At 53.3% G+C, this 19,740-nt stretch overlaps 3 protein-coding genes across 13 annotated transcripts in view; 1 reads left to right on the top strand and 2 right to left on the bottom strand.

The window, feature by feature from the left end:
- The window catches only part of GRM4 (glutamate metabotropic receptor 4), a 213,852-nt gene extending 209,519 nt beyond the window's left edge, over nucleotides 1–4,333 (bottom strand). The window contains exon 1 of the mRNA XM_073224122.1: nucleotides 4,242–4,333. The gene's annotated coding sequence lies outside the window, so the exon portion shown is untranslated. The remainder of the gene's footprint in view (nucleotides 1–4,241) is intronic.
- HMGA1 (high mobility group AT-hook 1) lies at nucleotides 3,238–11,340 on the top strand. Of its 7 annotated transcripts, none has more exons than XM_037000751.2 (8): nucleotides 3,238–3,391; nucleotides 3,631–3,741; nucleotides 4,703–4,769; nucleotides 5,803–5,901; nucleotides 6,981–7,159; nucleotides 9,001–9,084; nucleotides 9,659–9,709; nucleotides 11,042–11,340. In XM_037000751.2, exons 5-8 carry the CDS (start codon nucleotides 7,025–7,027, stop codon nucleotides 11,093–11,095), a joined length of 324 nt encoding a protein of 107 aa, XP_036856646.1. In that variant the 5' UTR covers nucleotides 3,238–3,391; nucleotides 3,631–3,741; nucleotides 4,703–4,769; nucleotides 5,803–5,901; nucleotides 6,981–7,024; the 3' UTR covers nucleotides 11,096–11,340. The 7 variants fall into 7 exon arrangements, with proteins under 7 accessions (XP_036856646.1, XP_073080226.1, XP_036856645.1 ...); XM_073224125.1 differs by having other exon boundaries at nucleotides 4,670–4,769; XM_037000750.2 differs by lacking the exon at nucleotides 5,803–5,901.
- A 1,228-nt stretch (nucleotides 11,341–12,568) lies between these two features.
- SMIM29 (small integral membrane protein 29) lies at nucleotides 12,569–15,994 on the bottom strand. Of its 5 annotated transcripts, none has more exons than XM_017644532.3 (5): nucleotides 15,072–15,579; nucleotides 13,932–14,055; nucleotides 13,672–13,697; nucleotides 13,245–13,350; nucleotides 12,569–13,059 (listed from the first exon to the last, which is right to left on the bottom strand). In XM_017644532.3, the coding sequence occupies exons 2-5, from the start codon at nucleotides 13,980–13,982 to the stop codon at nucleotides 12,994–12,996; spliced, it is 249 nt and encodes an 82-aa protein (XP_017500021.1). In that variant the 5' UTR covers nucleotides 13,983–14,055; nucleotides 15,072–15,579; the 3' UTR covers nucleotides 12,569–12,993. The 5 variants fall into 5 exon arrangements, with proteins under 5 accessions (XP_017500021.1, XP_017500017.1, XP_017500018.1 ...); XM_017644528.3 differs by having other exon boundaries at nucleotides 13,872–14,055; nucleotides 15,072–15,458; XM_017644529.3 differs by having other exon boundaries at nucleotides 13,872–14,055; nucleotides 15,067–15,174.
- Between the last annotated feature and the right edge of the window lie 3,746 nt (nucleotides 15,995–19,740).

The following is a 19,740-nucleotide window of genomic DNA, read 5'->3' as shown; positions in this document are numbered from 1 at the left end:
AGAGGGAAACTGATAAGCAAATATGCTGAATAGAAATTTGTAGTGAGACATGAATCCCCATGGAATGCTGTAGGACACCCCAACTAACCTCTACCATTTCCAAGCTACAACTGGGAGACTGTCAGGCTCCTGATGCTCCACTTAGCAAGGCAGGAAAGGGACTAACACATCAGGAAGAACTTCAACAGCCCAGATGAAAATGAGCTTAGCCTTCAGCTGTCCTGAAGACTAAAGTTGACCTAAACTCCCGATTTCCTGAACATTCCTGTTGGGTTCATTTAAGTTCACTGGGTTGTCCTTGTGGAAACTGTGTAACCCAACTCTGACAGTAAGAAAATGCTTCCTATGGGAAGACTGGTTCTGACATGCTCAGTTCCCTGGTACCAAGCAGGCCTTGACCAGCCTGGTTGATGTCCCAGGTCTAGAACAACTCCTTCTCCCTGCCTGCTGCCTATAGCCCTGCATCCAGGCACCCACCTATCCAAATCTCATCAAGGTCTACTCAAGCCCATCTCCTCCAGGGGACTTCCCCGACTACTCAGAGCTCCCATCCTCTTCTCCTTACAGCACCTACTAACTCTCTCTTCAAGCATCTGACTCCCTAGTCTAAGTTTCATGAGTACCAGGAACTTGACTTGTTCACTGATTGTACTCCAAGAGTTTGGACTAGTTCTTGGTACATAGCAGGCCCTCAATAAATAATGCACAAATGAATGCTTTTTGCCTCATGGCATCACCCCAATTGTTGTTCAGCTTTCTCTGGTGTCTTCCTGGTTCTGATGCTTTTAGACGTGAAATCTGCTGGGGCAAGGACTATGTCTTATTCATCTTTTTATTCCCTACTACTCATCCTTCTGCTTAGTAAATACTTACTGAAAGAAGAAAAAAGGAAAAAAAATGAATTTAGGGCATTTGCAATCCAGAAAGCACAGAGGTGGGGGTCAGTGGGTAGAATTATTTGGATTTCAAGGGCGTGGGTAATCCAGGAGAGGAACAAGCTACTGTATTTGCCTACAAATTTTTTTATACCTGCCTCTTTCCAGAGAGGTTTGAGGTGGTTTATAAAAATACACATATAATACAAGGTAAAAAACAAGACGGTGAGGAAATCAGGACAAGAGGAAAATAAGAGTAGGAAAAATAAGATTAAGAAAGCCTGTCAGAAGTGGGCCAAAAAGTTGACCAAGTTTTCCCAAGCCCACTTAGAGGCAGAAGTCTCTTTCCCTTCCCCACCTCCTTTTCAGGGACAGCCACAGGCCACACCAGCGCAAGGAGAGCTGCCCTGAGGTCAGCTGCGTCCAGAGCAGGGGCCTATAACGACCCTCCCCATGCCTCCCTGGCAGTCTGCCCCAGAGCTCAGGCCTGGAAACCTAGGCGGCCTTGGGGAGGGCTGTGTCTAAGGGGCACATGGCTCTGCGAGGGCTGACCCTGGCCCAGAAGTAGGGCCTCTGGATAGCTGGCAAGGGTCTTGCCCTAAGGGGAGTAGGGTAGGAGCTGAAGGATCCTTCTTCCACTCAACGCTGCAAAGGTTCTCAAGTTAGCAACCCAACGCCTTCCGGCCAACTCCACTTGCGGCCTACTAAGCGCGCGCTCAGCCCACAGGGCACAAAGATGTGGGGAGCAGCGCGCCCTCCACCCTGCCCCACCCCCACCCACCCGCTCCAGACAAAGGAGCAGGCCGCCCCTCTCACAGCCGCTCCCTTGTATTCCCCCTCCGCCGTTCTCTCCCTCCAGGCCGCCCTTTGGTGACTTTTTCTCCCCTCCAGGGGCGGCCTGGGGCTTCTCGGGAACAGCGTTTCACCTGGGCGCGGGGCGGGGAGCCAGCGCGCGGAAGGCAGGCTCACGGCCCACCCTTGGCCCGGCCGTCCGCAGGCCCGCGCCCTCCTCTAAGAACCCGCTCTTCAGGCCCCCAGCACCTTCCCGCCCAGGCTGCCCCGCCCCAGTCCGGCCGAGCACGTGCTGCCCCCGGCCCCAGCGCCAGCCCGCTGCCCTAGGTGGGGGCTGGGCCCACTCCCGGCTCTGCTCCCCACCCCCACCGGAAACATTCCTGAGACATTCCTGAAACTAGGAGGCCCGGCCCCTCTGGTTCCCCACCCCGCCTCCACTCTGGGCTCAGGGTTTTCCTGGCGTCCCCCATTCTCCGCCAGCTCGCCCCCTGAGGAGGGGGCTGGGCCGGGGCCTCGGCTGATCGGGAAGGAAGAAGGGGAGCTAAGAAAAACATGAGTCACTGCCGTGTGTCACTGGGCCACATTGCAATTCCCTGCATCACGGGAGGTGTGGAAGGCCGCCTCGGGATCAGGGGCGGGAAGGTGCGCCCGCGAAGGCCCCGGGCCCGGCCTGCAGGGTGCGCCTCTCGACAGCGCCCTTTCTTCCACCGCCCTCCCCGCCATCATCCCACTTTGGCTTCCTTCTCTGTCGTGCAACAAGTCTTTGTTGAGCCAGGCGCTGGGCGGGTGTGGCGTGCGTAGACTCGGTCCCTGCCCTCAAAGTGCTTCCAGGCAACCACTGGCTTACGTTTTCTTATTTTTTTTAAAGTCAAAGCGGAGGAGGCCACGAAGTGGGACCGCGTCTCCAAATACCGTCCAGGTCACCTAAGGAATGAATTTTCCCTGCGGTTTACCTGCAAACGAGCCCATCGTTGGTTTCGCTTGCAGGCGCAGGCAGCACCTTATGGTTCGCTCGCAGCCATTAATGAATTAAAACAATTCCGCAAGTTTCACGTTTTAATTTCACAAGACCTGTATTTCACCAGCCAGCCACACGCAGGTTGGCACTCAAATGCATATGCTGACACCTGTCCGCCCAGGGGAAACATGTGAGCCGAGTAACTGGGCGAAGGGGGCGACGGGTAGGCCGCGGAATTCTCCTAACAGGCGCGTTTCTCTCCACCCCCTCACGCCCGCGAGGACCCCAGCAGGCACGAACGCCCGCCCACATCCCGCTGGGTGGGGGTCAGGCCTACACATCCAAAAGGCCCGTAGAGGTGACTCCGGGAGAACCCCATTCCCGGCAGTAAGAATGCCCTCCCAGATGCGAAAAGCTCCTTGGTGATCCCTCTGCACCTTTCCTATGTCTCCCGGCCCGGGACAGTGGGGAGTGGGACGTCGCTTCGGGTTCCCAAGCCAGGCCCCCAGGATCCCGGCAACTAGAAGACCCTGCCAGCAGGCAATACCCACCCGACCGGCGGCGGCGGCTGGCGGACGGCCGCCCTTTTAAATCCCCGGGCTCATTTGCATGGCTCCGCCCTCTCAGTGACACGGCTGGCGCGGGCGGGCCCGTCCCCCCTGCCCCTGGGTCGCTCTTTTTAAGCTCCCCTGAGCCGGGGCTGCGCTCCTCTAATTGGGACTCCGAGCCCGGGCTATTTCTGGACCTGGCGCGGCTCCAAGAAGGCGTGAGTTCGCGGCCCCTCCGGTGGCTTCTTCTTTTTATATCTATCATTTAATTAAATTATTTATTTATTGAGGCCGCGCACGGGCCGTGCCTAGCTTCCTGCCCCTCGCCATTCTCCGGGGGAGAGGGAATATTATTGTCCCCCCGCCTGGATGTGACATATAAATACCCGCGGGGGCCTGGGCGGTGAGCACGAGGCGTCGGCGGTCTCTGAGCGCCTCTGCTCTCTCCCGGTTTCAGATCCGCATTTGCTACCAGCGGCGGCGGCGGAGCCAGGCCGGTCCTCAGCGCCCAGCACCGTCGGTCCCGGCAGCCCGGAGCGCGCACTGCAGGCCGGCGGCCGAGCTCGCGGTGAGTCGTCCCCGGGGCCCGGGGCCCGCGGCGGTGGAGGGGGCGCCCGCACCCCCGCCTGCTCGCCGCTCGGGGCTGCAGCGCGCGCCTCCGGCTTTATTCCCAGGCCGGGCTGTGCGAGCCGCCGGCAGGGGAGGGCCGCGCGGCGCGGGGGCGGGCAGTGGGGCCCGGCAGAGCCGGGAGGGCGTCCGCACCCCTTCCCCCGCGCCGCGGGCGCCTTGCGGGGGGCGGGGACCTGGGAAAGGCGCGCGGTGGGGGAGGGGGTGCGCGGTTGCGGCGAGCGCGAGTTGTGCACCCGGCAGAGCCCGGTGCACCTCGCGCGGCCACTGCTCCCGCCCCAACCCGAGTCCGGGCCCGGGGCGTGGGGACGGGGAGAGTAGCCGGCTGCGGCGCAGCGGGAGAGTGGGGGATCGGGCGCTCCCCGCAGCCTAGGGAAGTTCTAGAAGTAAGGGGGATGGGCAGGAACCCCGCAATTGGGCTCTACCGCCGCTCGGCCTTACTCTTGCTGCCCCCTCCGCAGATGAGGCCGAGTCGCGGGCCTGGGTTTAGGTCTTCACTCCGACCCCAGTTCTGGCCGGGCCCGTGCTTCTTCAGCCCCCAGGGCCGGGCCTGCCCTCCGCCCCCTCAAACTGGTTTCTCTGCTTTGCTGGGCTCTGTTGGAACTAGTCGCCTTAACTCCCCGTTTCTATTTTTTTTTTTCCGGGGCTTTATTTTGCGGGGAAGGCAAAGAGGGAGGTGGCTTTCTTCCTCTCCCCCGCGCCCGCGCGCACACCAGGTTTCCTGCCCCAAGGCGGGCTTGGGTGCCCCCTCTGGCAGGAAGTGGGGCCGGGTGCACCCGCGTGGCGGTGCATGCGGTCGGGGTGCACTGGTTTCCCGCGCCTGTAGGAGCGGCTTGCGCCCCTCCCCCTGCGTGCTCTTGGCCCCCTAGTCCCGCCAGCTAACCTGCAACCGCCCGGCGCAGACACTTGCAGAGTCACCCTGCGGTCGGGTCTGGAGCAGGGTGCGACAGGGACCTAACCAGACTCCAGGTGGGTTATCAAGCAAAGTGGAGGGCTTCAAGGTTCTAGGAACCTATTCTTCCCTGCTCACTAACTTGCTGTGTGACCTTGGGCAACTCACCAGGCCTCTCTGGGCTACTTTTTCTTTTTTTTTTTTGAAACAAGGAGCCGCGTGATTATTTTTAAAGGTCATTATTGTAGGTTCTTTAAGCAGTTTTGGGGCACACGTTGCATGCACGGTGTAAGGAGGGGACAAGCTTGAGGCCCAGTAGGGCTTATTACAAACTGAAGGATTGAGGTCGGGCCTTAAACTTGGCTTCCCCAAGCAAGGCCTCACCGATGTTCAGAAACAGGTGGAAGAGACAAGCATTTGTTGGTCTCACCAGCGAGAGCCTCAGACCTTCTTCATTCAGTTTGTAGAGGCCTTATTACAGGGTCCCCAACAGCAAGAGGTGGGGAGAAGCACTAGATGATCCAAGAACTTTTGGGGAGACCCACCAGGATCCCCAGGCAAGCTGGGCCCATGCTTTCTGGGATTAGGGGCTGGCTTCCACCGGCTAGAACCCTCTCTGAAGACGCCTCTGGCAGACCTCATGTGAGGTCAGCGCTCATTTAGCTGATTAATTTTGATGTTTAGTTTGAAGGGGAACCTGTGGTATAATATAAGATTCTAATCACTGGCTGTAATTACAGAACAGGCCAAGCCACTAATGATGGAGTGGGATAAATCACCAGCCACCTTATATAAAAGGGTCTTCCAGTCTGAAATATAAAATAGAATAATTACCAAAGTCCTGTGGTCTGGAGCACTTAAGTGCTTGAGGATAGTATCTCAGGCTCTCCAAGTCACAAGTTTGCAAAAATGTGTTTTTTCTGTTATTAGGTTAGAATTGGAAATTGTCTAAAAATCTGAAAAGGGGAAAGAAAATTTTCAAATGTTCTGGTCCTTGTTTTGACCTAAGATTTCCCACTGTTTAAGCATTTTTAATGTGTCTGGTTTGATCCATGCAGCAGTCTGGACAGGTAGTTGTGGCAGATACCTTATCATTATCCCATTTTACAGATTGATGGGCTTTCAGAAATGGAACCACTTGGGCCCACCTTTTGCCAAGGACAGCCAGGGATTGGTTACCAAGGATGTGTGGAGCTTTGGGTCTCCCAGGTCATGTCTATGTCTGTAACTTTGGGACAATAAGTGGGAGAACAGGGATGGAGACCGGGGGATCCTCATTGTCCTTTGTAAGTCTCTAGAAGAGGCTCTGAAATACAGGGTGCAGGTGTTCCTTGGAGCAGGAGGTTTTAGGAAAACTTAAAATTTGGAGAGTTTTGAAACCCAACCAGGCCTCTAAAAAGAGGGAAGATGCTGGAAAAAATCAAGAAGCTTTTAGGGTCGGTCCTTGCCTGGGCTCCAGGGGGCTGGCTAGCCTCTGTTAGAAGGGTCCATCTCAGAGAAATCTCTACTACTCCTGTAAACAGGCATCAAAGAGAAGGATCTCAGCTGACTGTAGCAGGGCAGGGTGGGGGTGAGGGAAAGAGGAGACCCACCTTTTAGCTTTGGGTTCCTTTTCCTCCCCACCTCACCTGTTGCAGTTTCTGCCATCTTCCCCCTTCCCAAATTGTCTCCATCTTTGAATCCCCGAGGCTTTACTTAAGGAGGGAGCAAAGGGCAGAACTGATGAGGGTGGGCACCAACCCTGGCCCAGTGGTGGGTGTGGATTGTCACTGTTGGCCCTTATAGCTTGGGCCTTGGCAGATAGGCAGTACTGTGGTGAGGTGGGCTGGGGATCGATGCCCATGACTGTCAGGTGTCATTTTCTCTGCTTACCTTTCCTCTCTGTGAGCTACCCAGCCTTGGTTTCTCTTAAAGAGAAGGGGCAACTGGCTGGACGGATGGGCCCCTGGCAGTGTGAGGACCTCTGCCACACCCACACCTTTACCTCACCCACAGAGCCATGGTCTGAGCTGGCTGTGCCTCTTGGTCCTGGGCCCTGTGGGGGTGGCTGGACAACAAAGAACCCTTCTGAGCTGGAGATAAGGAGCTGATTAGGGCCAACGGCCCAGCCCCGCCCTGTGGCAGCGTGCTGGGCCTGGGCAGACCACCCCCTCAACCCCGGGCAGGGTGGGAAACCTGGGCTCCCCTGGGAACAAGCAGTTTCCTGCACTGCTTGGGTGGTGAGGGGGTCAGAGGTGGCTGAAGCAGAATGTTTCGTTTAAAACAATTTTTTTCCTGCCGCCTCCCAGCATCCTAGCCATTGCTCCTCCACCTGCTCCACAGAGAAGGGAAGATGAGCGAGTCAAGCTCAAAGTCCAGCCAGCCCTTGGCCTCCAAGCAGGAAAAGGACGGCACAGAGAAGCGAGGGCGGGGCAGGCCGCGCAAGCAGCCTCCGGTGAGTCCCGGGACAGCGCTGGTAGGGAGTCAGGTGGGTGTTAAAATCTTTGCCTTGGTTTATTTATCCCTTTGGGCTAGGGAGGTGACAGGCATCTCAGCAGGTGAAAACAGGAATGAGGGGTGCAGAATCATTATGCAGAGTGCGGTATGTATGTGTCCTCTCCAGATAAGCCCACCTACCCTGCACACACTGACCCTGTCAGTTCCTACTGAGGCTCTGGGAGAGAAGTGGACGCTGAAGAACTCCATGCTAGCAAATACAAGCAGGAAGGGACCCTGTGGTCCTGCAGACCAGTGCTTACACTGTGGTAAACCATCCACCCTTTATTTCTAGTCCATCATGGACAGTGCATTTCTAAAGTGCAATAAAGGTGAATTACAGAAACATGAAATACATATATACATACAGGCCTGGGGATTTTGTTACATCCATTGCATATAACATTACTATCAACTTACTGTAGAAGCTTCTAAATACTTACTGTCCGTTTCTGTACTTCCTCATCCCAGACCAGTAGCAAAAAATTCTGGGCCAGCACCTGTTCCTGGTCCTCACTTAGTTGCCTTGGGCTGTGCTTTGCTCCTGGCTCTGTAAAAGGAAATCCCAAGAGGTTGAAAGTGGCAGAGAGTTGGTGGCAGAGTGACCCTCAGAACCTTGGTGCTGTCCCCTCATCAGGTCTCATGGGGTCGGAAGGCCAGCTTGGCACTGTGGGCACCCTAGGGAACATGGCCTATTGGGCTGTGCAGCACCTGTTAGGTGGCAGAGGACCTGGGTTTCCCTCAGAGGGGCAGCTGCTGGTAAGGCCCTTCACTCCCAGTCACTTCCCTTTCCTGGGAAGGGGAGAGGAATTGAGGTCCACTCTTGACCTTTACCAGTAGGCAGGCTATTACAGGTGAGGCCTCAGGCTTTTCCCCATCTGAGAGGGAGAGAGTGGGCTGTACTGACTTCAAGAGATGTGAGCCACGCAGAGTCAAGTGAGGGTGCAATTCATCTGATTGTTTCAGGACCCACAGTGTGTGTGGAGGGACTCATCCTTCCCTTAGTCTGGTTTCCTTGGCTGCCTCCCTTCCCTGTCAGCTGGGGTCAGTGGTGGGGGGTGTCAGAGAAGGGGTGTAGGCTTATTGGACCAGGGTTATAAAGGGCTCATGGGCAGCCACACCCTGGAAACCCGTAGTTGAGGTGCCTTTATTGCCCACCTTCTATGCGTTATCCAGCAGCTTTTTATTCTTACCCGGGCTTCCTAAAATTTCAGTGGCAACAATGGCAGGGATCTTGGGTTCTGAAATCTGGGAATAATAATTCTCCCTGGGAGGCAGCCTGGAGGGAGAGTCCAGTTTGCAGGTAGAGGCTGGAGGCTCCCTCTGTGGGAGGGAGTTCCTTTCCCCTCATCTGCATCCCCCGTAGTCACCAGCGTGTCATTGGAGGGGGTAGACCATGGTCATGGCCCTGTGCTGGACACTTAAACATTCTTCATTTAATTTTCATGATAACCCTGCAAGGTAAGTCCTGTCACCATGTACAGATGCGGAAACGGGCTCAAGCATTAAATAAATGTCTTGCCCCAGATCTTAGTGCTCATCAGTGGCAGAGCTGCCTGATGGTGTCTTTCTACCCTGTGACACTTGTCCCAGGGGTCTTCCGGCCTCTAGTCATTTTGTTGTCACAGGGAAGCAAGGGGCAGGGCTTTGCTAGAGATGGTCAAGCTAAGAGCTTGAATCCTGACAGTTTGCCTGCCAAGGCTCCTGTGGGTTCCTGGGGAGCAGTGATGGCTTGCTGACTTCACCCCAGTGGGGTGAAGAGCAGAGGGCTGTTTCGTGAAAGGGGTGGGACAAGTGGCATCTGTGTTCCTGATTGCCCATCTGTCTTTGCAGAAGGAGCCCAGTGAAGTGCCAACACTGAAGAGACCTCGGGGCCGACCAAAGGGGAGCAAAAACAAGGGCGCTGCCAAGACTCGGGTGAGGCTGGAGGTGGGGAGGTCTGGGAAGGGGCTGGCTTGTCTTGATTCTGTGGCCCATTCCCCTGGCAGACAGCTAGTGATGGGTCTTCGCTAATTGGGGAAAGTGGGGTGATGACTGATAGCTCACTTCTGGAGCCTTCGTTCTGCCCAGAACAATGGGGAAATCAAGTGAGAAGTTCTACATACAGCTTCCGTGGCCTGAAGAAAGGCAGCTGGGAAGAGTGAGGAGGGCCCTGGGTGGAGAGTGTGCGTTTATTCCACAGCCCCCTGGACCTTGAGGGGGTGGGATAAGCAGGGAAGGCCCAATTCACAGTGGCATCAGCCTGTCAGAGAAGTTTTGTTTTTTATTTTTTTCTAAGACACGACTCATATCCTCTGAGTCATGGGTGGAGGAGGGAGTGGGGGGCGTGTGTGTATGTTGGGGGGGCGCAGTGTGGCTAGCCAGTCATCACCAGCTGGACTCGGGTGGGCCTGCCTCCCTGCTTGCCCTCACCAACTGGGGCACTGGGCATTGGATGAGCACCACTGGGTACATTTTTGACTCAGTGGGGTTTTTTTCTCTGACCATCTAGAAAACCACCACAACTCCAGAGAGGAAACCGAGGGGCAGACCCAAAAAACTGGTAGGTGAAGGGGTGGAGGCTGCTTGGCTTTTCTGCGGGTGTTAATGGGTCTGGGGATGGTGTTAATGGGCAGCCCTGCTCTATGCACCCACTGTGGAAAAATGGCTCTATGGTGGGCCATCCAGCTTCACTCAGGCATAGAGGGGAAGGGATTTGCGCAGCACCCGGGCTTCTGGCATCTAGCTAAGGGCTTTTAAAGGGCTGTGTCCATGATAAATAAGTGGTCCCAGGTACAACCAGACAAGACCCCTTGGCCTAGTTGGAAGGGTTCCCTACCTCTCTTTCCTGTGGACAGATTCAGAACTTCCGAGCAGACTTGGAGGTCATCTAGTCTGCCTTCCTAATACAAATTAGGAAAGGATGCCGCACTGGGAAGGGGTGAAGTTTGTCCTTGATCTTGGGGAGGGGAGGGAGGAAGCAACAGCGAAGGACCTCAGCTTGTGGGGGGGAGGGAGGGGCAGTCATTGAGTTGTGATCTCACAGGGAGGCCGCATCCTCTTCTGGACCTCCAAAGAGCTCATAGTTGGAAGTAGGTGGGCTGCTTCAGGGGACTGCCTCTGGGGGATGCACTCTATCTAGTAGGGCTACCCCAGCCTTCCTCCTGGCCCTGTCCTGCCCCCAACCTGCTCCCTGAACTCCCTGAGGCTTTCATTCCTCGAGCTGAGCCACCACCAGGGTGAGGGGGGATAGGGGGTGCTGGCCAGGCCCCAGGAGTGAGTAACAGGAAACAAGTTGTTTTGGAGTTTGTGCCTGGCACGGGGGCCCCATGTGGTGTCCCAACATTCCCGCCCAGTGAGTGAGCCCCGGCGGCACACACTTCCCTTTCCTCCCCGCCCTGGCCTGGGGTCAGCTCACTCCACAACCCAGCAGCTGCCCCTGCAGGCCAAGGCCACCTGGTTCCCCTGTACCCACCAGGGCGGTGCTCATGCACCCTGCAGCCTTCCCATGTCCTCTCCTGGCCTCTCCCCTCCTCCCCTGTGAGGCGCCTGTCACTTCCTGGGGCTCAGTACTGCACTGGGCTCTGCCCAGTACCCCAGCCATGAGCCCAGGGGCCAAGGGGCCTGGCTTAGTGTGAGAGCAGCATGTGTGTGGTTTTTTTCCCTCCCTTTAAATTACTCTTTTTTATGAATGAAACTGGGCTGTGGAGGTTGCTGAGTCACCCACACACTCAGCCCTGACTCATCCCCCTTCTGGAGAGCCAGGACTTGCAGGGAGGGGTGGGGGCGAGCCTGGCCTTGTGCCCCATGGCCCCCAACAACTCAGGGTGGAGGGCGGGTAGAGGAGGAAGGGTCGGCAGTGGGCACTCCTGCTGATGGCCCCACTCCTTGGCAGGAGAAGGAGGAAGAAGAGGGCATCTCGCAGGAGTCCTCAGAGGAGGAGCAGTGACCACTCGTGCCGCCTGCACCCTCATCAAGGAGCAGTTTCCTTCTGGGACTGGACAGCTCCGCTCCCACTGCCCCCGCCCCTTCCCCCAGGCCCACTCGTCACCACCACCCACCTGTGCCCTCACCTCCACACTACACAGCACACCAACTGCTGCAGGGCCCTCGGGGCCAGTGGGGAGCAGTTTCTCTTTGGTCCATTTCCAGCGATGCCTCCTCCATGTGCACACACTTGCCCTCCAGGTTAAAGCTGACCTCCTGGCAAGTCGCCCTCTGCACCTATTGCCACCCCATTCCCTTGGTGGTGGGGACATTGCTGACTGGGCTCTTGGTTTGAGGGTCTCTTCTCCCCCCTCCTCTTCCCCCTGGCTTCCCATTAAGGGGCCTAGGAGGGCCCCCTGGCCTTAAAAGGGGTCCAAGCCCCATCTTGTCCTGATATGCCTCCCCCAACCCCACTGGCAGCAGGTGTGGCCAATGGAGAGGGGTGTTTAGCCCCAGTATGCTCCCAACTAGCCCATCTCTTGCCAGGTGTGGCTCACACCCACTTTCCTTCCTTCCCCACCTTGCCTAATACCCACACTAGGTTGACACCCCTCTGTGGAGCAAAGAAAGGAAGGCAGGAGGTGTTTGAGCCCCCTACTGCTCTAAATGGGCTCCAGCCCACCTTTCCCTCAGCCTGGAAATCTATTGCAATGATGGAAATGCAGTATCCTTTTATCCAGGTGAGGCCAGGAGGCCCAGGTTCTTTGTGGTAGCCACCCAAGGTGGGCTGGCGCCACTCCTCAACCCTATCTGCTTCCTCTAGGCCTGTTTCTCCTTTCCTCACATGGGGCACAAGCAACAAGGAGCTAGCCTTGCCCACTCCCAACCTTCTGCTCCTCCCCACCCCCCAAGGTTCTGGTTCCATCTTTCCTCTGTTCACAAACTACCTCTGGACAGTTGTGTTGTTTTTGTTCAATGTTTCCATTCTTAGACATCAGTCATTGCTGCTGCTAACCAGCGCCAAACGTTCATCCTCATTGCCTCCTGTTCTGCCCATTCCTCCTCCTCAGAGATGCTCTTAGGGGAAGGGGCCTGGGGCAAAGCAGGCTGGGTTACCGACTACCCCAGTCCCAGGGAAGGTGGGGCCTTGCCCCTAGGATGCTGCAGCAGAGTGAGGGGGGGCCTATGTCAACCGTCTAGGGTGTAGGGGTCACCTCCCCATTCTGCCTGGGAGGAGGTTGCCATTATTTGTCCCAGCCTGGGGCCCCCCCTGTCTGGTTTCCTTTTGCAGTTACTTGAATAAAAAAAGTATCCTTTTCTGGACCTGAGTCTTTCTGTGGTGGGTGCCTGGGGTAGGTAAGGGTGGAAACCAAGGATCTAGCGGGAGGGGGCCACTTTGGAGGTGCTCTGCCTGGAGGGGGAGGGAGAAAAAGCACTTGGAGTCAGCTTAAGGGAAGGTAATTCAGGCCCTTCTTGAAGAAATCAGCCACACCCCTAGCCACAAAACATTTTATTTATAAAATATGTATACTGAATACTGTACATCAGGCCCTGTCACCGTGGGAACAGCTCTGAAGCAAAGTGAGTGGGGGAGTAGGGGCTAAGAAAGGGGACTGAGGAAAGGGAAAGGTCCATCTCCCAGCCACCTTCCCCTGTCCTGTGCCTGGGACTGTGTAGGTAGGTTCACTCCACAAAGCTGAAGGTCCAGGGTGTGTGTGGGGGGGTGCTTTGATGTTGGAGGCTGGCTGCTATGCAGGAGCCTAGGAGAAGGGAGCTTCTGGGGATGGGTGGAAAGAGGGATGGGAGACCCAGTACCCAGAAGAGAAGCTGGGTGAGAGCAGCGGGAGGGAAGCAGCAGGCCACAGGGCCCTGGGCAGTCCAGAATCCCATGGTTCTGAAGACCAGGGCAAGGGGGTCTGGTCACGTCTTGACATCCAGCAAGGGTATCCGCTTGTGCTGGTAGCCACTCTGCCAGCTGTGTACCACCTGTGGGGTTTGGTGAGAGAGCTCAGGGCTGGGCTCTGGCCCCTGGGAGTGCACTCAGCCTTGGGGGAGGTGCGGCACTCTAGTCACTGCCAGATGAGGAGGCTGAGGGCGGAGGTGTTGGGTGAGTGACGGTGAGAACAGGGAAAACTGCCTCTGCTGATTCTCCCTGTTCCCAGAGTGCTCACCTTGGGGTCTCCCACATCAGAGAGCAGCTCCTGCTCAGCCTCGTGCAGCTCCTCTGCAGGGTCATAGCTGTACATGGGCAGCAGGTGATGGCGAAGTCGGTCCACCCTGGGGAGCACGGTAGGGGGCTCAAGCCAGGAGGCCCACTCCCTTCAAACATCTGACTACCCTGTCTCCACTCCCCCAGGCAGGGCCACCTCCAGTGAGCGCTTTTCAGAGCACACCAGGGTTCTAACATATGCCTGGTTCTATAATGGGCCTCTCTCCAGTGGGTAGGCTGGGTCTGGGCAGGCAAACCTAATGAGGGTGTGTATAGAGTTTCAGACTTGTTATACAGATGGCTGAGGCAGTATCACGTATGCAGAGAACTGATCCTATGGGAAGAAATTTAAACGATGCAGGGGAAAGGACTGGGGGAAGGACACTCACCGCTTTTTCTTCTGGACATACATTATCTGAAACAGAGACACAGCACTGTGGAGGCTGCTGAGCCCACAAGCAAGAGGGACCCACCTCTACACCATCCACTCCCATAATAGCAGGACCGCTGAGATGATATGCACAGGCTGGGCCAGGCCCACCCAGCCCTGCCTTAGCCAAGGTGTGAGTGTATATGTGGGGCTCCTTACCACAGCCACCACTGCCCCGACCAGGGTGATGAGGAGGAAAGGCCCCAACACATAGCCCACCATGGAGTCACTGTTGGTCTGGGGGGCACTGGGCACTGTGGTGTTACTCATGGCATCGGCCGCTGGAGAGCCAGGTAGTCAGCATGGGCAGCGGTGCCTCGGGAGGGCGCCTCCACTGGGCTCCCTGGGGAGGAGAAGAGAGATTACTGATTTTACCCAGGGTGACATCCAGCCTCTGTGTCACACCCAAAGGCTGGTGATGTATGGAAACTTAAGACACCGGGACAGGGATCTTCCATGTCAATGTGCTGGGTTTAAGCCTCCAGTGACTCTCAGCAAATCCTGAATGTACAGGGTACTGTGGGGAGGCTCAGACCCAGGGCCTGAGTCTTGCCCAGGTCCTATCCCCAGATCAGTGTGGGGCCCAGCTCCGGTGCTGGCCAAACATGTGCAGATCTCAACTCCTGGAAACAGGTTAGGTGCAGGTTTCTAGCTCCTACCCAACTTCTTGGGGCACTGTGCTGCCTGAGGTAAACATATGCGGGTCCTGCACAGTGGCCTAGGAGGTGAGGTAGGAGCATTTGGAGGAGTCAGCCCCAGTTCTGGTACAATCTCCACACTTCAGGCTATAAGCCCTGTGCCCTCCTTGTCCCTGGTGTCACTGCAGGTATGTAGCCTGGTCACCTTCTCCCCCATTGGCCTCGTGCCAAGGTACACACAAGTGGGCAGGGCTGTATTGTATCGAGGTGATGTCACCTTCTGATCGCCACCCGGGGCTCCGCCCAGGTCCCTCCCCTCCTGGCTTGGGCTGACAGGCGAAGATGGAGAAAGTCAGTTCCCATCGACAGATGTAAGGAGATTGTCCACTGGCGGCTGCATGCAGATCCAAGGTCCCTGACCTAGTTCGCCCAGGTCTCCATCAGAGGGCAAAATATGAGCTCCTGTCCCGGTGTCCGTGGTGGCACCGGGCTTGGCTAGTCACATGCAAAGCGCCCCACAGTCTAGGGGACATGCCCAGACTGTCAAGCCGCTCCTAGGATGCCGACCCGCAACAGCGGGCGGAACGTAGTTCCCACGGTGCTGTGAGGCTCGGGTCGCGGGAGGGGACCTTGGGGGGCTCGGAAATCTTGGAATCCCGGCACCCCGAGGCGTGGACCCGTGCAGGCACTCCGCAGCCCATCCGACCCGGCCATACCTTACCTCCCGCCGCTGCAGCCGGAGCAGGAACGCCCTCCGTTGGCTCCCGGGCCCCGGAAGAGCCAGCAGGCGCGTGATCAAAGGACCCGGGGAGATGGGCGGGGCCTCAGCGCTCGGGTGCAGCCAATCCAGTGGTGGAAGGCGGCCTGCCCGGAGACTTCCCGAGTTGCAAATCTGGAGGCGGGCGGTGCGGTGGCAGTGACGGCCCGGGTTGCAAGGTCTATTTCGCGACGGCAGGGGGCAGCAGAGGGCTGCACAGCGGGGGGAGGAGAGCGCGTGGGGAGGCGGGGCGCGCGCGGCTTCCCAGAGTTCCCCAGGGCTCAGATTGCGGGAACCGGCCCAGCGTTGTCCTCTTTTGCCCGTAAGGTTGGAACCCAGGTAAAGGGCCAAGCCACGACGTAACATTTAGCCCTGGCATGTGGCAACTGGCCGTCCCAGCCTCCACGGCAGGATCCGGCCTCCGGCCCACAGGATTCCACTCCAAGCCTCCTAGCGCAGATTGGCCTTCTGGGCTGTGCTCAGAGAGTAGAGTTGGCAGGACTGGGTTAGCTCCTGCCCAGCCATTGGACCACCTGCCCACCAGCCCACCAGCCCATCCACCTTCTCTGCGCCTCAGTATTTAACGCCTGTAAAACAGGCTGCTGTGAAGATTAAATGATTACATGGATAAGGAGCTTAGCACACAGCATGCCCTGCGTTAAAGTCCCCCTAGGTCACAGGTAACTTGCTAACTAGGTACACACAAGTGGGTCGACGCTTTCGTGGTGTGATGATTAAAATGTAGCACACCTCCTGGAGAAACTGAAGTTAAGAGTGGTGAGTTTACCAATGTCAGTATCCTGGTTGTGATACTATACTAGTTTTGCGCAAGTTAGCATTGGGCAAAGTAGGCAAAGTGTACAAGGAATCTTTATTATTTCTTATAATTGTATGTGAACCTACAATTACCTTGACTATGTGTGTACTTATACATAGATGTGTATAGTTTTGTACCAGACCTTCCTCTGTGCAAAAATTACATGCAATTGGGAAAATTCCAGACTGGCAGGTGATGGAAGCTACCTTAGAATGTGAAGGTTGTGGCAGCTGAAGCAGGCTAAGGCCCTTCTGGGTCCTAGGGTGCTACTGGAGATACGTGGATGACCTGGGTCACCTAATTCTTGCCAGAAGCAGCTAATGGCATGGACATGGTTGAGCCACGGGCTCTGGTCTGGCGTCAGTTTCCTCAGGTCCTTCCAGAGAAGGTTGGATGAGGGCAGGTCTGCTGCAGATGACGCAACTGGGAACCAGGGGGCAGGTGGAAACCCTGGCCTCTTGGCTTCAGACACCACCACTGACTGTCATCGGGAATCAGAGATAAAGAGAAAGGAATGACTGAAAACTCCTAGACCTGGAGGCTCCAGGTCAATTTCTTATTTTCAGGCTTTGAAGTCTGGAGAGTAGGAAGACTGCTCATCCCAGGCTTGTATCAGAGTTGAGGGCAGAGGGAAGAGGCCACATCCCCTGCCTCATCTTGCAAGGAAGTGGGGATCAAGTGATAGGAGTTAGAATACAAGCCCCCTTGACTGTGTACACACCTGACTTCTGTCCCCAACTTCAGGGCTTCTGACCATGTTTTGAGGGCCTTCTAGGAGCCAGCCTAGTAGTCTCACTGGCTGGGCCAATGTGTGGGAAATGCCAGAGTCTCAGTGCCAGAAACTCAGCATATTTTTACTTCTATCACTCTTAGGATAGAATACCATTCTGAGCTGGGCAGGGCAGGTAGGATGGCCCCAATTAACAAATGAGTCAGCTGAGGTCCTGAGCAATGCGATGACTTCCCAAGGCCCTTTGTGTGATTAGCAAAGGAAGGCAGAATGGGAAGACATGTGGGCCCCTCTACCTGGACAGCTCTGTGCTGGCAGCAGCTCTAGGGCTGCATTTAAGCCGGGTGTGTTCCTGTAAGGACACTTCAGTTTCCATGAGGGCATCCTGAAGCCCACCCAGGGAACATTCCAGCCCTCTTTGTACCACTGCCACCCCAGGAAGGAGAGAGATAGGGCAGGGCTGAGGCTGGCTGCACTGTGACACTCTGGTCAAGTTTTGACTGTCCCCTTATCCATGCTTCTATGGTTAAGTGGCTGGGCTTATGTATCTACCTCTACTAATGCCTTGCTCATCCTTATGTCGCCCTGCTCTGGCCCACCAAACAAATCATAAAAGCCACACTTGAATAGATCAAATTGTTGACAAGTAATGTAAATTCATTCCAGAATAAAGCTCAAGAGGATTTTGTAGGAATGCCAAAATATCCAGCCTCAACAAGGTTACATTCAGATTGAGTGGCATCCATTAAAAAATGTATCCATAAAAAATAGGCAGGCAAAGAAGCAGGAAAACACAACCTACAGAGGAAATAATCAATTGAAATTTGATCCTGAAATGACACAGATGTTAGATCTAAAGAGGACATTAAAAGTTATAACCACCATGTGCTCAAAAAGTTGAGAGACAAGGAAGATTAAAAAAAAAACCCAAATTGAATTTCTAGAGATGAAAACTCTAATATCTGAGGAGAAAAATACACTGGATGAGATTAATTACAGCTTAGATATTGCAGGAAAAAAAAAGTGAACATGAAGGCATAGCAATAGAAACTATTCAAAATGAAATTAAAAAACTAGATTTTTTTTTCTCGTAATTACAAGAGCATCATTGATTTGTGGGATAATTTCAAGTGGCTTAATTTATGGGTAATTAGAGGCCCAGATGGAGAGGAAAGAAGGAGGGGACAAAATATTTGAATAGTAATGGCCAACAGCTTTCCAAATTTAATGAAGACTATAAACTCACAGATCCAAGAGGCACAAGAAATGTGAAGAAAGTCACACCAAGGCACATCATACTCAAATTGCTCAAAATCAGTGGCAAAGAGAAAATCTTAAAAGGTGTTATGTACAGAGGAGCAAAGTTAAGAATGACATCAGATTTTGACCCAAAACAAATGAAAAGACAGGGAAGCAGTATCTTTAAAACACTGAAAGAAAAACTCCCAATCTAGAATATTTGGCAACATATCTTTCAAAAACAGGTGAAATAAAGACATCTTCAGATATATAAAAACTGAAAAAACTTACCACTAGCAAAGCTGCACTACAAAAAATATTAAAGGAAGATCTTCAGGCAAAAAGAAAATGGTATAACATAAAAATATGGACCTATCCAAATGAATGAAGAGATCTAGCAATGGTAACTACATTAATAAATATATAATTTTTTACTACTTATATCTTTTAAAAAGGTAATTGTGTTTAAAAAACAATAATGTATTGTGGGGTTTGCCAGCCAGAACATTTACCAAGATAGACTGTATTCTGTACCATAAAACAAATCCCAAATTTCAAAGAATTAAAGTTAACATATATAAAAGTAAAATGTATTATACCAATTACATAAAAGCTGGACAAGAAATGGGAATATACTATTGTAAGGTTCAAATACACTTGAAGTTGTATAATATCACCTAAAGGTTGAACAGTGGTAAGGTAAAAATATATATACTATACACCCTAAAGCAACTAACAACAGTTACAGCTAATAAAGCAATGAAAGAGACAAAGTGAAATAAAAAATATTAAAGTAATCCCCAAGAATGCAGACAAAAAAGAAAAGGGGAGCAAAGAATAGATGAGACAACTAGAAAACAAATAGGATAAGCTGAAATCTAACTATATCACACTAAATGTAAATAGTCTAAACAACCCAGTTAAAAGGCAGAGATTGTCAGAGTGGATAAAAAGGCAAGACCCAGTTATATGCTGCCCACAAAAAATGTACTTTGAATATAAAGACTTAAACAGGTTAAAAGCAAAAAGATGGAAGAAGGCACACCATGTTTTACTAGTCATAAGAAAGCTGGGAAGGCTTATAATGGTATCAGACAAAACTGATTTCAGAATAGGGAATATTACCAGGGATAACGAAGGTCAGCTCATAATGACAACAGGGTTACTTAATCAAGGATATAATCCTAAATGTTCATGGGCCCAGTTAAGACAACTTCAAAATATATGAAACCAAAACAGAGAATTGCAAGAAAAAATAATCATAATTGTAGTCAGAAATTTCAATACCACTCTCTCAGTAATTGATAAAACAAGTAGACAAATAATCAGCCAGGACATAGTAGGCTTGAACAACACTATCAGCCAACTTGATCTGATTGACATTTATAGAATACTCCACCTAACAATAGCAGAATACATATTTTCAAGTGCACATAGAACATTTATCAAGATATAAGACAAGTCTCAATAAAATGTACAAAGCATAGTCTCTGATCACAGGAATTTTATTAGAAATCAGTAACAGAAAGATCCTTGGAAAAATCCCCAGATGTCTAGAAAATGAATAATACACCTCTGGATCAAAGAATAATAAATGTTTTGAACTGAATGAAAATGAAAACAATTTGTAAAATTTGTGGGATGTCTCTATTAGAGAAATTTATAGCACTAAATGAAAAGATCTCATGTCAATGACCTCAGCTTCTACCTGAAACCAAAATATGCAGAAGAAAGTAATAAACATCAAGGTGGAAATCCATGAAATAGAAAAAAGAAAAAGAAAACTATTGAAACCAAAAACTGCTTCTTAAGATCAACAAAATACATAAACCTCTAGCCAGACTAAT

Source organism: Manis javanica, chromosome 16, assembly GCF_040802235.1.
Source record: "Manis javanica isolate MJ-LG chromosome 16, MJ_LKY, whole genome shotgun sequence".
Taxonomy (NCBI): Eukaryota; Metazoa; Chordata; class Mammalia; order Pholidota; family Manidae; genus Manis; species Manis javanica.
Note: the sequence above shows the minus strand (reverse complement) of the source record. Positions and strands in the feature narration are given on the sequence as shown.